This window comes from Eleutherodactylus coqui, chromosome 11 (genome assembly GCF_035609145.1).
Source record: "Eleutherodactylus coqui strain aEleCoq1 chromosome 11, aEleCoq1.hap1, whole genome shotgun sequence".
NCBI lineage: Eukaryota > Metazoa > Chordata > Amphibia > Anura > Eleutherodactylidae > Eleutherodactylus > Eleutherodactylus coqui.
Genome location: NC_089847.1, coordinates 99,411,972 through 99,431,563, shown reverse-complemented (window position 1 = coordinate 99,431,563; position 19,592 = coordinate 99,411,972). Strand labels below are relative to the sequence as shown.

At 48.3% G+C, this 19,592-nt stretch overlaps 1 protein-coding gene across 1 annotated transcript; it reads left to right on the top strand.

Annotated features, from left to right (window-relative positions):
- Window positions 1-212: 212 nt before the first annotated feature.
- On the top strand, window positions 213-11,182 carry LOC136581765 (uncharacterized PE-PGRS family protein PE_PGRS20-like). The gene is made up of 3 exons (XM_066582388.1): window positions 213-284; window positions 10,685-10,877; window positions 10,974-11,182. Exons 1-3 carry the CDS (start codon window positions 213-215, stop codon window positions 11,180-11,182), a joined length of 474 nt encoding a protein of 157 aa, XP_066438485.1.
- Window positions 11,183-19,592: the final 8,410 nt, after the last annotated feature.

Sequence of the window (19,592 nt, the reverse complement as noted above, 5' to 3'; positions counted from 1 at the left end):
GGCGGCCTTAGTCTAAGAGGTGCTGCAAGAGTCCCTTCCCTTCCCTTGTACAAAGCGCTGCGAGAGCTGTTGTGCTGCTTTACTGAAGGGAGAAGAGACGAGAGTGTTGCTTGTTTTTAGGTCACAGGCCGCTGCTTAAATTATTGGAACATTTCCTTTCTGACTTGCACAGCTCCCGTTCAGTCACCTACATGGGAGGCTTTAAGGTAAAAATGGAGCTTGATGTTGAAATGCCATTTTGTTTTAGTGATGGACTGAAACATACCTGCGCTGGTCTACAAGAGGTACTTACTTGGCCACTTTCCATCAGAGGGGAATTGCTCTTTGGGATGGGGAATAATTCAAGCAGATCCAGAGGTTCAGCCATCAAGGAGGAGAACAACTCAGTGACTTTCCTCCATGTGAAAAGTATATATGCATGTTTTGGATTAGTTTAATTTGTAGCTCGCTAGTTAATGACCACAAACAGATCTTGAAGGCCGTGAGGAAGTGATACAGAATGTACATTGCTATAGAGCTTTTATTTGCTGATATTGTAATACACCTGTTAGTTCACCAGGGGGCACTAGTGGGCTCCTGTGCTGCCTCAGTATCAGTGGGCAGTTCTCAGCAGTCCCTATGACGCTCCAGTATGTTGTCCTTTTATCCACAGTTTTGCTTTAGGCCGGCTGAGCGCTCAGCCAATGGCAGATAGCTCTTAGCTATTCATTCATGAATAGCAATATTTTAGCTATTCATGAATGAATAGCTAAGAGCTATCTGTCATTGGCTGAGCGCTAAGCCAATAGCTAAGCAGTAGCTGCTATTGGCTGAGCCCTCAGCCAATCTGCACAGCCCTTTCAGTAGGCGGGGATTTTTAAATCCCCATCTGCTGAAAGAGCTCAGTAGCAGTGCCGGGGAGCCAGCCGGAGGACGCGGCTGACAGCAGGAGAGGTGAGTAACTTTTTTATTATTTTTTTAATCACTTTTTTATGATTATCGGGGAAGGGCTTATATTTCAAGCCCTTCTCTGATAATCATTCTGCGGGGCTTGTCAGAAACCACTGCTTTCAATGGGATCGGCAGGAGTGCCGATCCCATTGAAAGCAATGGGATAGCATGCCGCGGACTTCTACCACAGCTGTGACAGAGGATTCCTTCATCCCCGAGGGGATGAAGGAAACTCCTGCCACAGCTGTGACAGCTGTGGCAGAAGTCCGCGGCATTCTCCATATCTTTTCAATGGGGCTAGCGCTGCTGCCGCTGGCCCCATTGAAAAGACTGGCGATGTGGCAGCGATATCCCAGCGATTTTGGGATATCTGCCTACGTTTTTCTCGCACTGTGATGCGAGACTTTAACTTTAGAATCGCATCGCAGTGGAGAAAAAAACGCCAGTGAGTGGGAGACCTTAGTTCTGCAGGAAAGGACAGGGAGGAAACATTCCAGGCTCACACAGTGACGGCAGTGTGCATCCATGATCAGCACCAAGAAGATGAGGAGCAGCGCTGACTCTATAAGTGTATGGGGTGGGGGGATATTACTACTAGGGTTGCTGAAGGGGTCACTATTTCTACTGGAGCCACGTGGGAGCATACCACTGTCAGCGCTCCCCGGCTTCTGGTTACCAGCGACTAGCTCAGGTGCAGTGCTGCTAGTCAGGTGAGGCCACTACAGGATGCAGAGAACCAGATGCCGGGAAGCACTGACAGCGGGAAGCCCTTGGAGGAAGTGATGGGGAGCAACACATAGACACATAAACTGAATGGGCAAGGAAATCGCATCCACAAAGCATATACATACGGACGAAGATCCTGAAGAGGTCATAGAAACATCAGCCTCTGTGTTAAGTAGTAAGGTTTTTTTCGAGACGCGCCATCTCCACTCTTTTGTTGGCGTGAGATCTCCTTTTTAAATTGATCCCTACAACTCCTCTACTTCCTTTTCAGCTCTTCCACTGCAAGAAAAAAAAATTGAAAGTCAGTTACCTTGTTTTTCTTTATACCTTAAAAAATTCTGACAGTGGCATTTTAATCCCCTGATGTTTGGGTATCCGTATGGTTTCCCCGCAATGAGATAGCCTTCTGAAAGGTCCCAGGGCTGTCATAGTAATACCTGGGTAGCTAGATAGACTACCTGCTAGATAGCAGTATGATGCAATGCTATAGCATTATATCATACTGTAAGGGTGATCAAAGCATCGCATGTTGTGCTCCCACCCCTCCCCCCCAGGGACTAAAAGATAATGTAAAACAAATAAAAAAGGTCATCAAAGTTAAAAAAAAACCCTCTTTCGCCATATTTACAATAAGAAATCTAAGTGATAAAGCAATACATTATTTACCCCGCACGGTGAACGTCATCTTAAAAAAAATGTAAAGAACGCCATTAATGCGCTTTTTTTAGACAACCTGTCATCAAGAAAAAATGTATTAAAAAGTGATCAAAAAGTTGTATGTATTCAGAAATGGTTCAAATGGAAACGACAGGATGTCCCACACTAAATGAGCTATGTTGACGGAAAAATAAAAAGGTTATTTTGCACAGAAAATAATTGACAAAAATTAAATATATTTAACCCCTTCCCTCCCCATGACGTAAGGGTACGTCATGGCAGGGTGGTACTTCCCGCAAAATGACGTACCCTTACGTCATAGGGATAGCGCAAGATCATGACAGATCTCGCGCTATCCGGCTGCGGAAGCCGGCTGTCACTAATTGTCGGCAATCGGAGATGTGCCGCCACTGTTAACCCCTTCCCTGCTGTGATCAAAGTAGATCGCGGCAGGGAAAGGGTTCATAGAGGGAGCGTGCTCCCTTTGTGACTTCAGACGTCTCTCGCGATGTTATCGCGGAGAGCCCGGCTCGTTGCCATGGCAACAGGGCACCAGATACCGGCGTCCTGTATTATCTGTGCCTGTAATCGCTGTAATAAGCGATAAGGCATTGCAGGAGAGGAGTCCTGCAATGCCTTATCGTAGCACACCATGGGACTACAGTGTAAGTCCCCTAGAGGGACAAAAATAGTGTAAAAAAGATCAAAATAATGTAAAAAGAATAAAAATGAAAAAAACCCTATTTTTATGCTTTTTCTCACATTAGCATTTAAAAAAAACAAAAACATATTTAGTATCATTGTGTCCGTACAGGCAAATCATGAGAATGAGCGTCCCAAATAGGGTATTGATGGAGCGTGTGCATTGCCTTGCCACTTGTTTCATGTGCAAGAGCTCGACTATCTCCTGGCAGCCTCATTGACATGTATTAATCAGCAGCACCTACTTTTAGCCCCTTCTTCATTCCGGGGCCTTCGAGCCCCCCTGTTCCTGTGATCATTGAGGGTCTCAGTGATTGGATTCTCACTGATCAGAGGGCTATTTGATAGGTGAGAGTGCGCTAACCATCTGATTAGTGAGGGTCTGACTCCTGGGACTCCCCACAGGAACGGGGGTCCCTGAGGCACCATCAGTGCTGATAGCGACATTTAAATGCCCCCATCAGAGTTCAGTGATCCCAAACGACCCTCCCGTTATGGGATCGTACGAGGGGGAAGCTTCAGTTGCGATGGCAGCCGGCAGCCTTCTGAAGGCTGCCATTGCAGGTGGCCTATGAAGCCATGCCTGTGGCTTAGGGCCGCTTTCACACTGGCGACAAAATCGTACGATTTTCTCGCGATGTGACAGTGCTACAAATCACATGTATGTGAAGCCCATGCTTTCCTGTGGGTTCCTTCACATTAGCAATGTTTTGTAGGCTGCAACATTGCGAGAAAAGAAAATCGCGGCAAGCGGAATTTTGCCACGATTAGCTATGTTTTGTAGCCCATGTTTCCCAATGCAGCCTTCTTGTTGCATCATATCGCACAAAATCGCGGTTTTCGTGCCGTGCGATGCAACTTTTACAGTAGGAGGTCCTATTGTTTGTCTCTAAAATAAGCCCTGGATGCATTAAATAAAACAATAAGCACAATACATTACCTAACAGGCGCTGTCCGCTCCGCCGCACGTCTTCTCCAGCAGTCCCGCGGCACTTGCTTGTTTTCCTATGCAAGAAATGTGAATCTTTCCATTATAGTTTCTCTCCACTTCTGGTTTTGGCTTACAAATTACTGATGTAAGATACGCCCTTGTGAAGGAGCCCTAGGGCTTATTTACATGGGCCTTTTTCTCATGTGAGCTTTGTGCATTGTGAGATACACAAAACATGTGGGAATACAGCATTTATTTGGGTCTATTTACATGTGTGAAGGAGACCTAACAGTGATGCCCCAAGATAGTAAAACTGCAGCAGGTCCTATTTTTCTGATTCTGCACAAAACTTTTTCCTATAGGCGAGTTACAAATCACATTATTTTTTTATGCTCCCTCTTCAGGATTGTCGGATTAGTTTTGATGAAGGAGCATTAAACAACCTCGAAAGCTCCCACATATAATACTTCTTCTGGTTGGCCAATAAAGGGATCACCTCTGTAAAACTTTTGTCTTTTTTTATACAAAAGTGTTTAGCATTTCTGAAATCGTGTAAGAAAATATATTCAGTGAAACATCTTTGAGAGGATCATCCAAACTTACGTAGAAAAATGGTCTTCTAGGAAGTGGTCTTTTCAAAGATCATCAGTATGCATTAGAGATGAGCGAGCACCAAAATGCTCAGGTGCTCGTTATTCGGGACGAACTTTTCGCGATGCTCGAGGGTTCGTTTCGAGTAACGAACCCCATTGAAGTCAATGGGCGACCCGAGCATTTTTGTATTTCGCCGATGCTCGCTAAGGTTTCCTTGTGTGAAAATCTGGGCAATTCAAGAAAGTGATGGGAACGACACAGCAACGGATAGGGCAGGCGAGGGGCTACATGTTGGGCTGCATCTCAAGTTCACAGGTCCCACTATTAAGCCACAATAGCGGCAAGAGTGGGGCCCCCCCCCTCCCAAAAACTTTTACTTCTGAAAAGCCCTCATTAGCATGGCATACCTTAGCTAAGCACCACACTACCTCCAACAAAGCACAATCACTGCCTGCATGACACTCCGCTGCCACTTCTCCTGTGTTACATGCTGCCCAACCGCCCCCCCCTCCCCCCCACAGCGCACACCAAAGTGCCCCTGCGCAGCCTTCAGCTGCCCTAATGCCTCACCACCCTCATGTCTATTTAGAAGTGCGTCTGCCATGAGGAGGAACCGCAGGCACACACTGCAGAGGTTGGCACGGCTAGGCAGCGACCCTCTTTAAAAGGGGCGGGGCGATAGCCCACAGTGCTGTACAGAAGCAATGAGAAATAGAATCCTGTGGCACCGCCATCAGGAGCTGCACACGTGGGCATAGCAATGGGGAACCTATGTGTCACACACTATTCATTCTGTCAAGGTGTCTCTGCATGCCCCAGTCAGACCGGGCTTTTTAATTCATAGACACAGGCAGGTACAACTCCCTATTGTGAAGTCCCTGTCGACCGACAGCATGGGTGGCTTCCTGGAACCCACCGGCGGTACATAAAAATATCCCATTGCAGTGCCCAACACAGCTGAGGTAGTAGTGTCGTGCTTAATGCAGGTGGGCTTCGGCCCACACTGCATGCCCCAGTCAGACTGGGGTTCTTTACAAGTGGACACATGTAGGTTAAACTCCGTGTGGACCTACAGCATGGGTGGCTCCCTGGAACCCACCGGCGATACACAAAAATATCCCATTGCATTGCCCAACACAGCGGATGTAACGTCAGCTGTAATGCAGGTGGGCTAAAAATTCATTTGATTACACTGTAGGCGAGGGCCCACAAAAATTGCTGTATCAACAGTACTACTGTACATCCAAAAAATTGGCCATGGCCAACCAAGAGGGCAGGTGAAACCCATTAATCGCTTTGGTTAATGTGGCTTAAGTGGTAACTAGGCCTGGAGGCAGCCCAGTTTAACGAAAAATTGGTTCAAGTTAAAGTTTCAACGCTTTTAAGAGCATTGAAACATATAAAAATTGTTTAGAAAAATTATATGAGTGAGCCTTGTGGCCCTTAGAAAAATTGCCCGTTCAGCGTGATTACGTCAGGTTTCAGGAGGAGGAGCAGGAGGAGGAGGAGGAATATTAGACACAGATTGATGAAGCAGAAATGTCCCTGTTTTGGATGGTGAGAGAGAACGTAGCTTCCATCCGCGGGTGCAGCCTACGTATTGCTTACGTATCGCTGCTGTCCGCTGGTGGAGAAGAGAAGTCTGGGGAAATCCAGGCTTTGTTCATCTTGATGAGTGTAAGCCTGTCGGCACTGTCGGTTGACAGGTGGGTACGCTTATCCGTGATGATTCCCCCAGACACACTAAACACACTCTCTGACAAGACGCTAGCCGCAGGACAAGCAAGCACCTCCAGGGCATACAGCGCGAGTTCAGGCCACGTGTCCAGCTTCGACACCCAGTAGTTGTAGGGGGCAGAGGCGTCACGGAGGACGGTCGTGCGATCGGCTACGTACTCCCTCACCATCCTTTTACAGTGCTCCCGCCGACTCAGCCTTGACTGGGGAGCGGTGACACAGTCTTGCTGGGGAGCCATAAAGCTGGCAAAGGCCTTGGAGAATGTTCCCCTGCCTGCGCTGTACATGCTGCCTGATCTCTGCGCCTCCCCTGCTACCTGGCCCTCGGAACTGCGCCTTCTGCCACTAGCGCTGTCGGATGGGAAGTTTACCATCACTTTGTCCACCAGCGCCCTGTGGTATAGCATCATTCTCGAACCCCTTTCCTCTTCGGGAATGAGAGTGCAAAGGCTCTCCTTATACCGTGGATCGAGCAGTGTGTACACCCAGTAATCCGTAGTGGCCAGAATGTGTGTAACGCGAGGGTCACGAGAAAGGCATCCTAACATGAAGTCAGCCATGTGTGCCAGGGTACCTGTACGCAACACATGGCTGTCCTCACTAGGAAGATCACTTTCAGGATCCTCCTCCTCCTCTTCCTCCTCCTCAGACCATACACGCTGAAAGGATGACAGCCCAGCAGCATGTGTACCCTCACCAGTGGGCCAAGCTGTCTCTTCCCCCTCCTCCTCATCCTCCTCATGCTCTTCCTCCTCCTCCTCAACGCGCTGAGATATAGACAGGCGGGTGCTCTGACTATCCAGCGCCATACTGTCTTCCCCCGCCTCTGTTTTTCGAGCGCAAAGCGTCTGCCTTTATGCTTTGCAGGGAACTTCTCAAGATGCATAGCAGAGGAATGGTGACGCTAATGATTGCAGCATCGCCGCTCACCACCTGGGTAGACTCCTCAAATTTTCCAAGGACCTGGCAGATGGCTGCCAACCAGGGCCACTCTTCTGTAAATAATTGAGGAGGCTGACTCCCACTGCGCCGCGCAAGTTGGAGTTGGTATTCCACTATAGCTCTACGCTGCTCATAGAGCCTGGCCAACATGTGGAGCGTAGAGTTCCACCGTGTGGGCATGTCGCACAGCAGTCGGTGCACTGGCAGATTAAACCTATGTTGCAGTGTCCGCAGGGTGGCAGCGTGCGTGTGGGATTTGCGGAAATGTGCGCAGAGCTGGCGCACCTTTCCGAGCAGGTATGACAAGTGGGGGTAGCTTTTCAGAAACCGCTGAACCACCAAATTAAACACATGGGCCAGGCATGGCACGTGCGTGAGGCTGCCGAGCTGCAGAGCCGCCACCAGCTTACGGCCGTTGTCACACACGACCATGCCCGGTTGGAGGCTCAGCGGCGCAAGCCAGTGGTCGGTCTGCTCTGTCAGACCCTGCAGCAGTTCGTGGGCCGTGTGCCTCTTCTCTCCTAAGCTGAGTAGTTTCAGCACGGCCTGCTGACGCTTGCCCACCGCTGTGCTGCCATGCTGCGTGACACCGACTGCTGGCGACGTGCTGCTGACACATCTTGATTGCGAGACAGAGGTTGCGTTGGAGGAGGAGGAGGAGGAAGGTGCTTTAGTGGAGGAAGCATACACCGCCGCAGATACCACCACCGAGCTGTGGCCCGCAATTCTGGGGGTGGGTAGGACGTGAGCGGTCCCAGGCTCTGACTCTGTCCCAGCCTCCACTAAATTCACCCAATGTGCCGTCAGGGAGATATAGTGGCCCTGCCCGCCTGTGCTTGTCCACGTGTCCGTTGTTAAGTGGACCTTGGGAGTAACCGCGTTGGTGAGGGCGCGTACAATGTTGCGGGAGACGTGGTCGTGTAGGGCTGGGACGGCACATCGGGAAAAGTAGTGGCGACTGGGAACCGAGTAGCGCGGGGCAGCCGCCGCCATCATGCTTTTGAAAGCCTCCATTTCCACAAGCCTATACGGCAGCATCTCTAGGCTGATCAATTTGGCAATGTGCACGTTTAACGCTTGAGCGTGCGGGTGCGTGGTGGCGTACTTGCGCTTGCGCTCAAACTGTGGCACTAGCGACGTCTGGACGCTGCGCTGAGAGACATTGGTGGATGGGGCCGAGGACAGCGGAGGTGAGGGTGTGGGTGCAGGCCAGGAGATGGTAGTGCCTGTGTCCTCAGAGGGGGGTTGGATCTCAGTGGCAGGTTGGGGCACAGGGGGAGAGGCAGTGGTGCAAACCGGAGGCGGTGAACGGGCATCGTCCCACCTTGTGGGGTGCTTGGCCATCATATGCCTGCGCATGCTGTTGGTGGTGCCTCCCCAGCTGATCTTGGCGCGACAAAGGTTGCACACCACTGTTCGTCGGTCGTCAGGCGTCTCTGTGAAAAACTGCCACACCATAGAGCACCTTGACCTGTGCAGGGTGGCATGGCGCGAGGGGGCGCTTTGGGAAACAGTTGGTGGATTATTCGGTCTGGCCCTGCCTCTACCCCTGGCCACCGCACTGGCTCGGCCTGTGCCCACACCCTCACTTTGCCCTCCGCGTCCTCGGCCGCGTCCACGTCCTCTAGGCCTACCCCTCAGCATGCTGTATTACCAGTAATTTGATTTCCCAGGCAGGAAATAAATTGGCGCAAGCCTGCAGGCCAAATATAATTTTTTCGGTTTTTTGCAATGGGAAGGCCCCACTGCGTATATTCATTGAACAATACGTTTAATAACTGTGGTGTGGCCCTGAAAAAGTGTCACACGACTTTAGTGTAGCAGAGTTATTAACTCTAGCAGAGCAGGTATTTGCCAGTCAGGAAAGACAATGGCGCAAGCCTGCAGTAAACCGTAGCTGGTTGCGTCTGATTTTTGTACGTTGTCCACGCAGCACACACGTACACGGAGACCTTAGGACTGACACAGGCAGGCCAAATATAATTTCTTTTCCTTTTTTGCAAAGGGAAGGACCCACTGCGTATATTCAATGAACAATAACTTTTAGAACTGTAGTGTGGCCCTGAAAAAGTGACACACAACTTTAGTGTAGCAGAGTTATTAACTCTAGCAGAGCAGGTATTTGCCAGTCAGGAAAGACAATGGCGCAAGCCTGCAGTAAACCGTAGCTGGTTGCGTCTGATTTTTGTACGTTGTCCACGCAGCACACACGTACACGGAGACCTTAGGACTGACACAGGCAGGCCAAATATAATTTCTTTTCCTTTTTTGCAAAGGGAAGGCCCCACTGCGTATATTCAATGAACAATAACTGTGTTGTGGCCCTGCCTACACAATTCTGTCCCTGTAGTATCAATGGAGGGTGCAATGCTCTGCACAGACGATTTTTAGAAAATAAAAAATATGCAACACAGCTAACAGCAGCCAGCACAGTACTGCACACGCTTAAATTTGGCCCTAGAAAGGACCGTTGAGGTTCTTGAAGGCTACACTCACTCCTAACACTCTCCCTGCCTATGCACCACTTCTGTCCCTAATACCGGGTGCAATGCTCTGCACTGCCGATTTTGAGAAAAAAAAAAAAAACACTGCTAGCAGCAGCCTGCACACAGGTAGATGTGGCCCTAAGAAGGACCTTTAGGGTTCTTGAAGCCTACACTGACTCCTAACGCTCTCCCTACAGCAGCACCAGCACGATAGTACTTTCCCTCAGCTAACTCACAAGGCATGTGTGGCGAGCCGCGGGAGGGGCCGACTTTTATACTCGGGTGACATCTGATCTTTCCAGCCACTCACAGCAGGGGGGTGGTATAGGGCTTGAACGTCACAGGGGAAAGTTGCAATGCCTTCCCTGTCTTTCAATTGGCCAGAAAAGCACGCTAACGTCTCAGAGAGGAAACTGAAAGTAACCGGAACACCGCGTGGTGCTCGTTACGGGTAACGAGCATCCCGAACATCCTAATATTTGCACGAATATCAAGCTCGGACGAGTACGTTCGCTCATCTCTAGTATGCATAATCTATGCTGTAACTGAATATCTGTCATGAGAAATCTGGTCTGTATGAGGGGTGGTCTTCTCAAGGAGATGGGCTTTTGTTCGGATGGTTCACTTACCACATAAATTAAATATAATTCTGTTATAGATTCTGACCTCATGCTGTGTGCTTAGATATGAAAAATGTAATCTATACTGGCTAAGAGGTGGAATAAGAATTACAATGATACCTCACAGGCCTACCAAGTTGCAGCAAATTTGCAAGCCCATGTCTGCCATTCTGATAAATTCTCTGCAGCTTGTACCATTTTCACAAATTAGTATATCCATGCACTCTATGACACTTTTAGTACGTTTCCCCCTTTGCTCTATTCTATATTTTAATTGTGCTTAGTCCTTTGTGTAGTCAATTTTTATGGGGGTTATCAATTATGCTTATGGCTGCTAACTTCTTATTCTTTTAGTGCAGGAATGGGGATCTGGTGTACATGGTCAAGATGAAGGATCTGGAGTGATTGGTCAAGATGAAGGATCTGGTGTGTTTGGTCAAGATGAAGGATCTGCACACAATGAAGGATCTGGTGTGTTTGGTCAAGCTGAGGGATCTGGCGTGTTTGGTCAAGATGAAGGATCTGGTGTGTTCGGTCAAGATGGAGGATCCGGTGTGTTCGGTCAAGATGGAGGATCCGGTGTGTTCGGTCAAGATGGAGGATCTGGTGTGTTCGGTCAAGATGGAGGATCCGGTGTGTTCGGTCAAGATGGAGGATCCGGTGTGTTCGGTCAAGATGGAGGATCCGGGGTGTTCGGTCAAGATGGAGGATCTGGGGTGTTTGGTCAAGATGGAGGGTCTGGTGTGTTTGGTCAAGATGGAGGATCCGGTGTGTTTGGTCAAGATGGAGGATCCGGTGTGTTTGGTCAAGATGGAGGATCCGTTATGATCGGACATGATGAAGGATCTGGTTATTAAAATAAGGATCTGGTATGGATTTTGTCACTGCAAAGAAAATATTTTAGATTTAAAGAAAATGAATACTGAAGCGATCAGGAGATCGGACTATCAGCATGAAGGAGAGGACCCATCTTTTCTGTTAGTTCGATTTTTGCTTTTCTGTTTGTTTGTGTAACTTATTTTACGTAAAGAAAAAAGACAATCAGAGTGACCGGCTGATCGCGCACCCGGCCTCCTGCCCAGAGATCTATGAGAATTACCGCATCTTGTATTTTATTGCGTAAATAAAATTTTATTCTCGCTAACTTTTTAATTTCATATGAATGTTATTCACATTACACTGGGGAAAACAATAAAACAAATCATAAAGTGGAGTGCAACATATCTGGGCCTGAAATATGAAGGAGGCCACACCCAGCACCGCGCCAATGTCTATACCATACATTTGTGTTTATATACTATTTACTATATAAAATTGGTTAAAATATCATAAACCCTACACTTATGGCCCTTGTACACTGGATGAATATCGCTCAGATTCGTTCTAATTCCCAGTTTCCCGCGGAAATTTGAATAATAGTCATCCCGTGTAAATGCATGCAATGACCGAACAAGAATTGTTCAGTTATTTTAGTTTCTGCATGCAGGAAACTGAATGACACACCATTCAGTGTAAGCAGCAGTCATTCACTTTTGAACGACTGTCTGCTTGCAATAAATGGAGGCGGAGTGGGGAGAACGCTGCATGGCCCAGTCCGCCTTGATGCCAGCAGCACTGGGACGAGCTGCCTGGCATCGTTTGCCCGACAGCTCGTTCTGTGTAAATGAGGCATAAACATGCACCCTCTAAAAAGCACCTGAAAAAACATATTTTCATATTTAGGGCTTAATCCATTGCAATCCAATTTTGGATTCAGTGTTTCCAAGGGGGCTTTCTCTTTCTGCCATTATACAATGGCGCCATCTGCTGGCTAGAGCCAGTACTGCGGTGTGGGACATGCTGGAGAGGCCCCTGACAACAGAGCAGCCAGTAATCTACAGTAAGAATACCCTGCCGGAAGTCTTCCGACATCAGAGCTGTACAGCCTTCAATCAGAATGTCTTTAGACGTCAGACAGTGGATTGGAAAAGGTTAAACACACGAGCATGTTACACAATACACTCGCTCCTGCTCAATTTTTTTGCGCAGTAAGAGTGCATTTAGCGCCTGTGCCTATGCAAATATGGAGCGCAGTTGTGTAGTCACTGATCATTCACAAGGGCGGGGGAATCTGAACACCCTGATTTAACCCCTTAACGCTGCAGGACGTACAGTTAAGTCCTGCAGCTTTAGGGTATGTATGAAGAGAGATCGCGGGGAGATCACACTCCATACATCGCGGCTGACGGCTGTTTCTTACAGCCAAAACCCGCCCACAACAGCTCTGATAAGCCACGCCGCTTATTGAAGCTATTGACCGATGTTCCGGGGTCCCATACAGCCCCCCCATGATGAGATTGCGGTTTCCTCGCGGATGTTATGGCAGCCGGGGGCCTTTTGAAAGGCCCCAGGGCTGTCATAGCTAAATGCCTAGGGGGGAACGGGGGGGGGGGGGGGGGGGGGCTAAAAAAAAAGTAAAAATAAGTTTTAAAAACTTTTACCAATTCTTAAAAAAAATATGTATAACATTCAAGTTGTATGGAGTCGTGACAAAGTCTTTAAGCGGCTGCTTCATTAAAGCACCCTGAAGATCCAGACTCCTCCATGTATCCTGCACTTAGTACAATATGTATATGATATAGGGGAGGAGTTGGGACTTTGACTATGCCAGGAGCCATGGTGCTCTTTAATCAGACAGCTACTAAAAGTATGTGCAGAACAACGAGGCTGCAAAGGGCACAGTGAGGCTGTATAACTGTGTGGTTGGCACAGAGGGCCCCTGGCAAGCGTTGGGAGATGGAAATTGAAACTGGATGAATTTCACTCACCTAGACTGTGCCTAGGAGCCTTGTGTGGCACAGAGTGTTAATTCAGCAGAGCTGCAGTACTAAGCTCTCGCTTCTGAAGGTTGCAGGTTCAATCCCTGTGTGACCCTTTTACACCAAACGATCATCCAAAGATAGGATTGTGTGGTGCATAGATCTGGAAAAAGCTACAAAAATTTTGCTGCACTGAAAGCTCCCAAGAGCCCAGCTGCCTCCATAATTCTTAACTGGAATAAGTTTGGAACAACCAGGACTCTTCCTAGAGCTGGCCAACCCACCAAACTAAGTAATCGGGAACGAAAGGCCTTCGTAAGAGAGTTGGCCAAGAACGATGGCTATATTGATTGCATGAACTTGGATCCTGTAAATAAAGACCTTAAACTTACCTCTTCAAGTCTGTGATGTGCGTTGGAGAAGTGTCCTGTATCTTCCTTCTTGAGGCTTTATTCACATAAGTGTATATCGGCTTCTGTTTTTGCGGCCGGCCGATATATGCTACCATCTGATGCATTGGATTCCAATGCATCAGATCACACAGGTGTATTTTCGCAGCGTAAAAGCGCGAGGCCAATATTGTGCTGGGTGCTTTAATGAAGTATCTTTCCGGCTAGAATGCAGCGGCAGCTGCATAGACTCCTATGGGAGCCTATGACAGCAGCCGGAAAAGGGAGGTGGGAGAGAGTTTAGCAGTGTGACTGCTAAACTCCCGCCCCCTTCTCTCCTCCTCTCCGCCCCTTGCCTGCTGTTTGCAATGGGGGGAGGGGCCGGACGGAGCTAGTTGCTAAGCTCCTGCCCCATGCTACCCCTTCCCATTGCTGGCGGCAGCAAGGGGGTGGAGAGAAGGCTGGAGCTTAGCACACTAGCCCTGCCCTAACCTTCTTATTGCAAATAGCCGGCAAGGGGCGGAGAGGAGGAGAAAAGGGGGAGGGAGTTCAGGAGTCACACTAAATATACAGGAGGCTGTGTGAGTGGCTGTCTCATCGGTGTCCTCCACAGGTGTAATTGGCTCCCTCATTTGGCAGTATGGCTGCCTGCATGCTGAGGTTGGTGCACATGTTTGCCCTCCTGTTTCAGTGAGTATATGGCCGTTTCCAGTGATTGTATGCACAGGAAATGTAGTATTATAGCATGGCCGATCAGATGAATGGCTGTCCTGTAATAGTGAGGAACACACTGGCCACCAGAAAGGGAGCTCCTCTTACAGAGCATCTGCCCATTCTGGTTCATAGAGTGGAGTTCCGGGTGAGAGACCACTATGACAGGGATATGCTCTGAAAAACAGAGGTTTTGCTCATGCCACAACCCCTTTAGTGTAATTAATGGAGAGTTTATATATTTGACAAGTCAAGTTCCCCAGTACTAAAACAAACCTCCCCCAAATAAACCCTTAAAAATGAAAAAAGACTAGAGATGAGCGAGCGTACTTGCTAAGGCAAACTAATCGAGCGAGTAGTGCCTTATGCGAGTACCTGCCCGCTCATCTCAAAAGATTCGGGTGCGGCGCGGGAGAGTGGTGAGTTGTGGGAGTGAGCAGGGAGGAGCGGGGGGAAGAGAGTGAGAGAGAGATCTTCCCCCCCCGTTCCTCCCCGCTCTCCCCCGCCGGCACCCGAATCTTTTGAGACGAGCGGGCAGGTACTCGCATAAGGCACTACTCGCTCGAGTAGTTTGACTTAGCGAGTATGCTCGCTCATCTCTAATAAAGACCTAATACCAGGTTTTGGATTAAATTATCCATAGCAGCTATTTTATTAACAAATAACCACAATTAACATTTTAATAGCAATAAATTAAGAAGAGTTAAGAGTTTTTGGGGCTACAAAAGTCTGACGCCCCAAGCGTATTAACAAAATCTAATATTTACCCCAGCCGAAACCTGCTTTTAGCTTGGGGTACCACCAGCCACCAAGATGGCTGCCTTAATTAAACTGACTATTTAGGACTCAACCCTGTGCAAGTCCCAGATGAGCCAGATCAAGCACAAGAGCTCTATGAATTAAAGGGGCCATACACCTGATGACATCCCCTTTCACCAATTTACAACCAACTCCAAGGACTCCTCACCCCGCCACAGTGAGCAAGCCTTTGACCACTCAAGCTTGAGAAGCACCCCACAACAACAAAGCCCGCTCAATTCCTCCTTGAATCGCTAACGCCCAAATATCAATACCAACTGCACCCCGTCATTCAGCCAGTAGTTCCCATGCCCCGACTCTAAATCTAAATGTCGCACACTAATGCCCCAATTCAAAACAAGAAACGCTGAAATGGCCCTATTTAATGTTGCTTTGGACCAAACCGTGATCAGTCCAGGGTGCTGGGACCAGAGGCGCAAGAGGTCATAGCGAATATCTTTTATCAGCTCATAGAATGACTGGATACCCAAATCATTACCCCCCAATATATAGGACTAACAGGTCCAGGACCCTGTCAAGCCAGGTAGAACGATCCATGTCCTGCAATACCCGGTTTCAGACCACACTGGTTCCCACAGTAGGGACCCAGCTTGGTATTACAGGCAGAAAATGGGAACTTTAAGAGAAATTATGTGATTTATGCCAGTTTTCTGGTGTAGAAAAGTTACTACTTCTTGCACAAGGCTTGCTTTTGCAAAAATTGTGACTTCAGCCCCAGCCTCGAGACTTTTGCCAAAAGTGGGTGGGGCTTGCCAGAAAGAGCATGGCCACCCCAGACCAGATGTATAATCATACCAGAAGTGCATGCCAGCTACTAGATGGCGTAGATTTCCGTGTCTGTACACAGAGCTGCCAAGATGTGCCTAGTACATGAAGAAGCACTGTGTGCTCTCCACAGAAATCAGCTCTGTGCATAAGTGCATCAGCCAGCCAACAGCTGATCATTGGGGGTCCCAGGAGGCAGACCTCTGTATTTTATCAATAGTTTGCAACTAGACTGCCCCTTTAACGTTTTAACAAAGTTTGGTGCCTCATAAGCAGTTGAGGGGTATTCTGATAAAACTTATTGTGCATCCCCTCCCCACCCTAATATAAAGACGACATCAGGGTGTAATTAGAGGAGTATTCCGGAGACTGGGCAAAGTCTTCAAAGTTTCCCCTAACGCTTCCACTTATTACCATTATTTCAAACATCCATCTACATCATCAAACTCTTTTTTGCCGACCTGCGCCACCACTGCTTCCCGGCCAGCTTCAGATTTCCACATGGTTATTTAAAGTGGCTACCGTAGAGTGCAAACACTACATCTCCCACAATGTCCCACTGCTAGTTACTGATGAGTGGGCATTCACAGCTGTACAAACTGTCATCATTCCAGAATGTGAAGGCACCGAGTGTGCCTCACCAGTACAGGTCACAACCACTGAATGCCAATGGAGAACTAAGTGGGTGGGGGTTAAAGCCACATCTCTAAAACTTTGTAAGACAAGTTATAACATTATATTGGGAAATTACATGTCATCGCCTCATATAACGCTCACTGAGTCCTTGGAATACCCCTTTAGGAGTTGCACCAGAGGAGGGGGGGAGTTGTGCCAGATCTATTCCAATGTGGGCATCATGACAGACATCAGATTAATTATCAGGTGTCTAAGGAACTATTCTTATGCAATATCAATGGGTCCACTGGTTGTATAAAAATAACGATTAAAGGGGTTTTGCTCAGCACCAAGATATTGGTCAGTGGGGTCTAACACGCCAATTGAAGGGGCCACAACATTCACCCAAGCATTGAGGCCTCTTTACAGGTCTGTGATGTGACATTTATTGGGCCAGGAAGGATATCGTCTCTCTTTAGGGAGCGCACATAGTAGGTGTGAGGAGACTTGTAAGACCATGCAAGCTCCTCTGGGAAATATTCAAATGTGAAGATGGAACAATACCTCTACAGCGCCACCTATTGGAAAGTAGCATTCCTGCAAGTCAATGTCAGATCTTATAACAGGCCTTAAAACTAGACTTGTTTAATGATCCAACCTTAACTTGCAGGAATGCTACCTTCCATTAGGGGGCGCTATAGAGGCATTGTTCAGTTTTCCCATTGTCACATTGTAATCATTAATGGAAGCTTCTGTAACTTCCTACTAGACTATGAAAGTGGTGAAGATATAACACAGCGTGTTCACCGCCTGACAGCCTCTCCCGATCCGACACTTCTCACAGTTGAGGGTTTGCTCCAGTTCTATCCAGTCTACACCCATACTCATCTATCAGTGGCACAATCTCTCCCCACTTCTACAATGCAGGTAAGGATGCAGGTATCAGACTTGGATCCAGCACTGCATCCCAAACTGGATGTAACATTCTTCCAGCTAAGTGTTTGCCCAGTAATATGAATGTTTCCATTCACTAACAGCAAGCAGAGGTCTTAAATATGAGAAAGTTGCAGGGATTTTCATATGCGTTCTAGTTGACTGGGGGATCCCATTGATGTGTATGTCAAATGGTCTTTAGTTATTACACTAGTCCATGTATGTATGAAGCATGTGTGTCAGTACGAAGACCACTTACCACCAGCGTGGGGATGTGCTGCATCGGTGTGTGTCCGGTCTCAGCAGCTCCACATTCAGAGACTCCAGCTCGTCAAATGCTGATAAATGAGTGTAGGATGAGGCTGTTCCGGCCGTAGGGGTGGACCGGGCTTCAAGTGGCCGCTTACACTAGGGGCACTCAAACCACCTCTATTATAACCTGCTCTAATGCCCCCGCGCCGCCCAGTGGTGCTTTCATAGCAAACTTCCTGTAATGCCACAGCTCCGCTCAGTCATGTTAAGGTGGCCAGATTTTCCCAGGTTCATAGCGGGGCAGAGAGGTGTGGTTAGGGGCGGGACTTATCACGACGTATGATTTTACCTTCGTTCTTATAAAAAAATATAGGGCCGTTCAAAAAAATACGGGGAGCAAATTCTGCAGTATTTCTGCATCCAAAAAAACAGTCAAAATCTGTACCATTTGTGTGGACTTTGACCGGAAATCAGCTGTGGATCTGCAGCTGGTTTCATACCATGTGTCGTTGCCCCTCCCCTCCTCCGCAGGCTTCCTGCTGTTAGCGCTCCCCTGCTCTCAGTTCCCAGTGGCCTGTAGTGACCTCACCTGACCAGCATCACCGGACCAGCAGCGTTGCACCTGACCAGGCCGCTGGGAATCGGAAGCCGGGGAGCGCTGACAGCAGGAAGATTACGGAGGAGGGGAGGTAAGAGGTAGCGCTGCTGCGTATCTCCAACTGATTTCTAGTCAAAATCTGCACCATTGGTACAGATTTTGACTGTTCTTTTAGATGCAGAATTTGCTGTGGACATTCCGCAGCATTTCCCCCACATATAAACATACCCTAAATCAGCTTGAGGTACACTGCAACATGCAGAGTTGCCTCACTAGTAATAGTGTCCCCTGTACCCAGCAATAATAGTGACCACCACAGTGACCCCAGTAATATTAGCGCTCCCCTATATCAGTCCCAGCAATAGTGACCCCACTAGTATTACTGCTCCCCTATACCAGCCCCAGCAATAATAGTGACCCCCACAGTAACCCTAATAATATTATCGCTCCCCTATACCAGCCCCAGCAATAATAGTGACGACCACAGTGACCCCAGTAGTATTAGTGCTCCCCTATACCAGCCCTGACAATAATAGTGACCCCCACAATGACCCCAATAGTATTAACGTTCCCCTATACCAGCTCTGACAATAATAGTGACCCTAACAGTGACCCCAGTAGAATTAGCGCTCCCCTATACCAGTCCCAGCAATAGTGACCCCTACAGTGACCCCACTAGTATTATCGCTCCCCTATACCAGCCCCAGCAATAATAGTGACCCCCCACAGTGACCCCACTAGTATTATCGCTCCCCTATACCAGCCCCAGCAATAACAGTGACCCCATTAGTATTAGTTCTCCCCTAAACCAGCCCCAGCAATAGTGACCCCCACAGTGACCTAACTAGTTTTAGCGCTTCCCTATTCCAGCCCCAGCAATAACAGTGACCCCACTAGTATTAGCGCTCCCCTTTTCCAGCCCCAGCAATAACAGTGACCCCACTAGTATTAGCGCTTCCCTATACCAGCCCCAGCGATAGTGACCCCCACAGTGACTCCACTAGTATTATTGCTCCCCTATACCAGCCCTGGAAATAATAAAGACCCCCTCAGTGACCCCAGTAGTATTAGCGCTGCGGCTGGTATAGGGGATCGATAATACTACTGGGGTCATTGTGGGGGTCACTATTATTGCTGGGGCTGGTACAGGGGAGCAATAATAGTAGTGAGGTCACTGTAAATGACGAGAGTTGTGGTGTGATTAGATGAACGGTCTTGTCACCTGAGGCTCCAAAAGAGGTTCCACCCTTGGCCTATAAAAAGGCTCTCAGAGGCTCCGTGTATGTGGTGACCACTTTTTTCGCCTGTGTAGATCTTGTTGTCCACTAGATATGCTTCTCTGACACAATCAAGGAGATTTTGCCCGCTTAACAGTGTGTGCATCTGT

Excerpts from the sequence above, each read along its gene's own strand:
- LOC136581765 (XM_066582388.1), top strand. The coding sequence starts at position 213 with ATGGAGCTTGATGTTGAAATGCCATTTTGTTTTAGTGATGGACTGAAA. Across the intron at positions 285-10,684 it reads CCTGCGCTGGTCTACAAGAG|GAATGGGGATCTGGTGTACA; the intron begins GTACTTACTTGG and ends CTTTTAGTGCAG. Across the intron at positions 10,878-10,973 it reads CGGTCAAGATGGAGGATCCG|ATGGAGGATCCGGTGTGTTC; the intron begins GTGTGTTCGGTC and ends TGTTCGGTCAAG.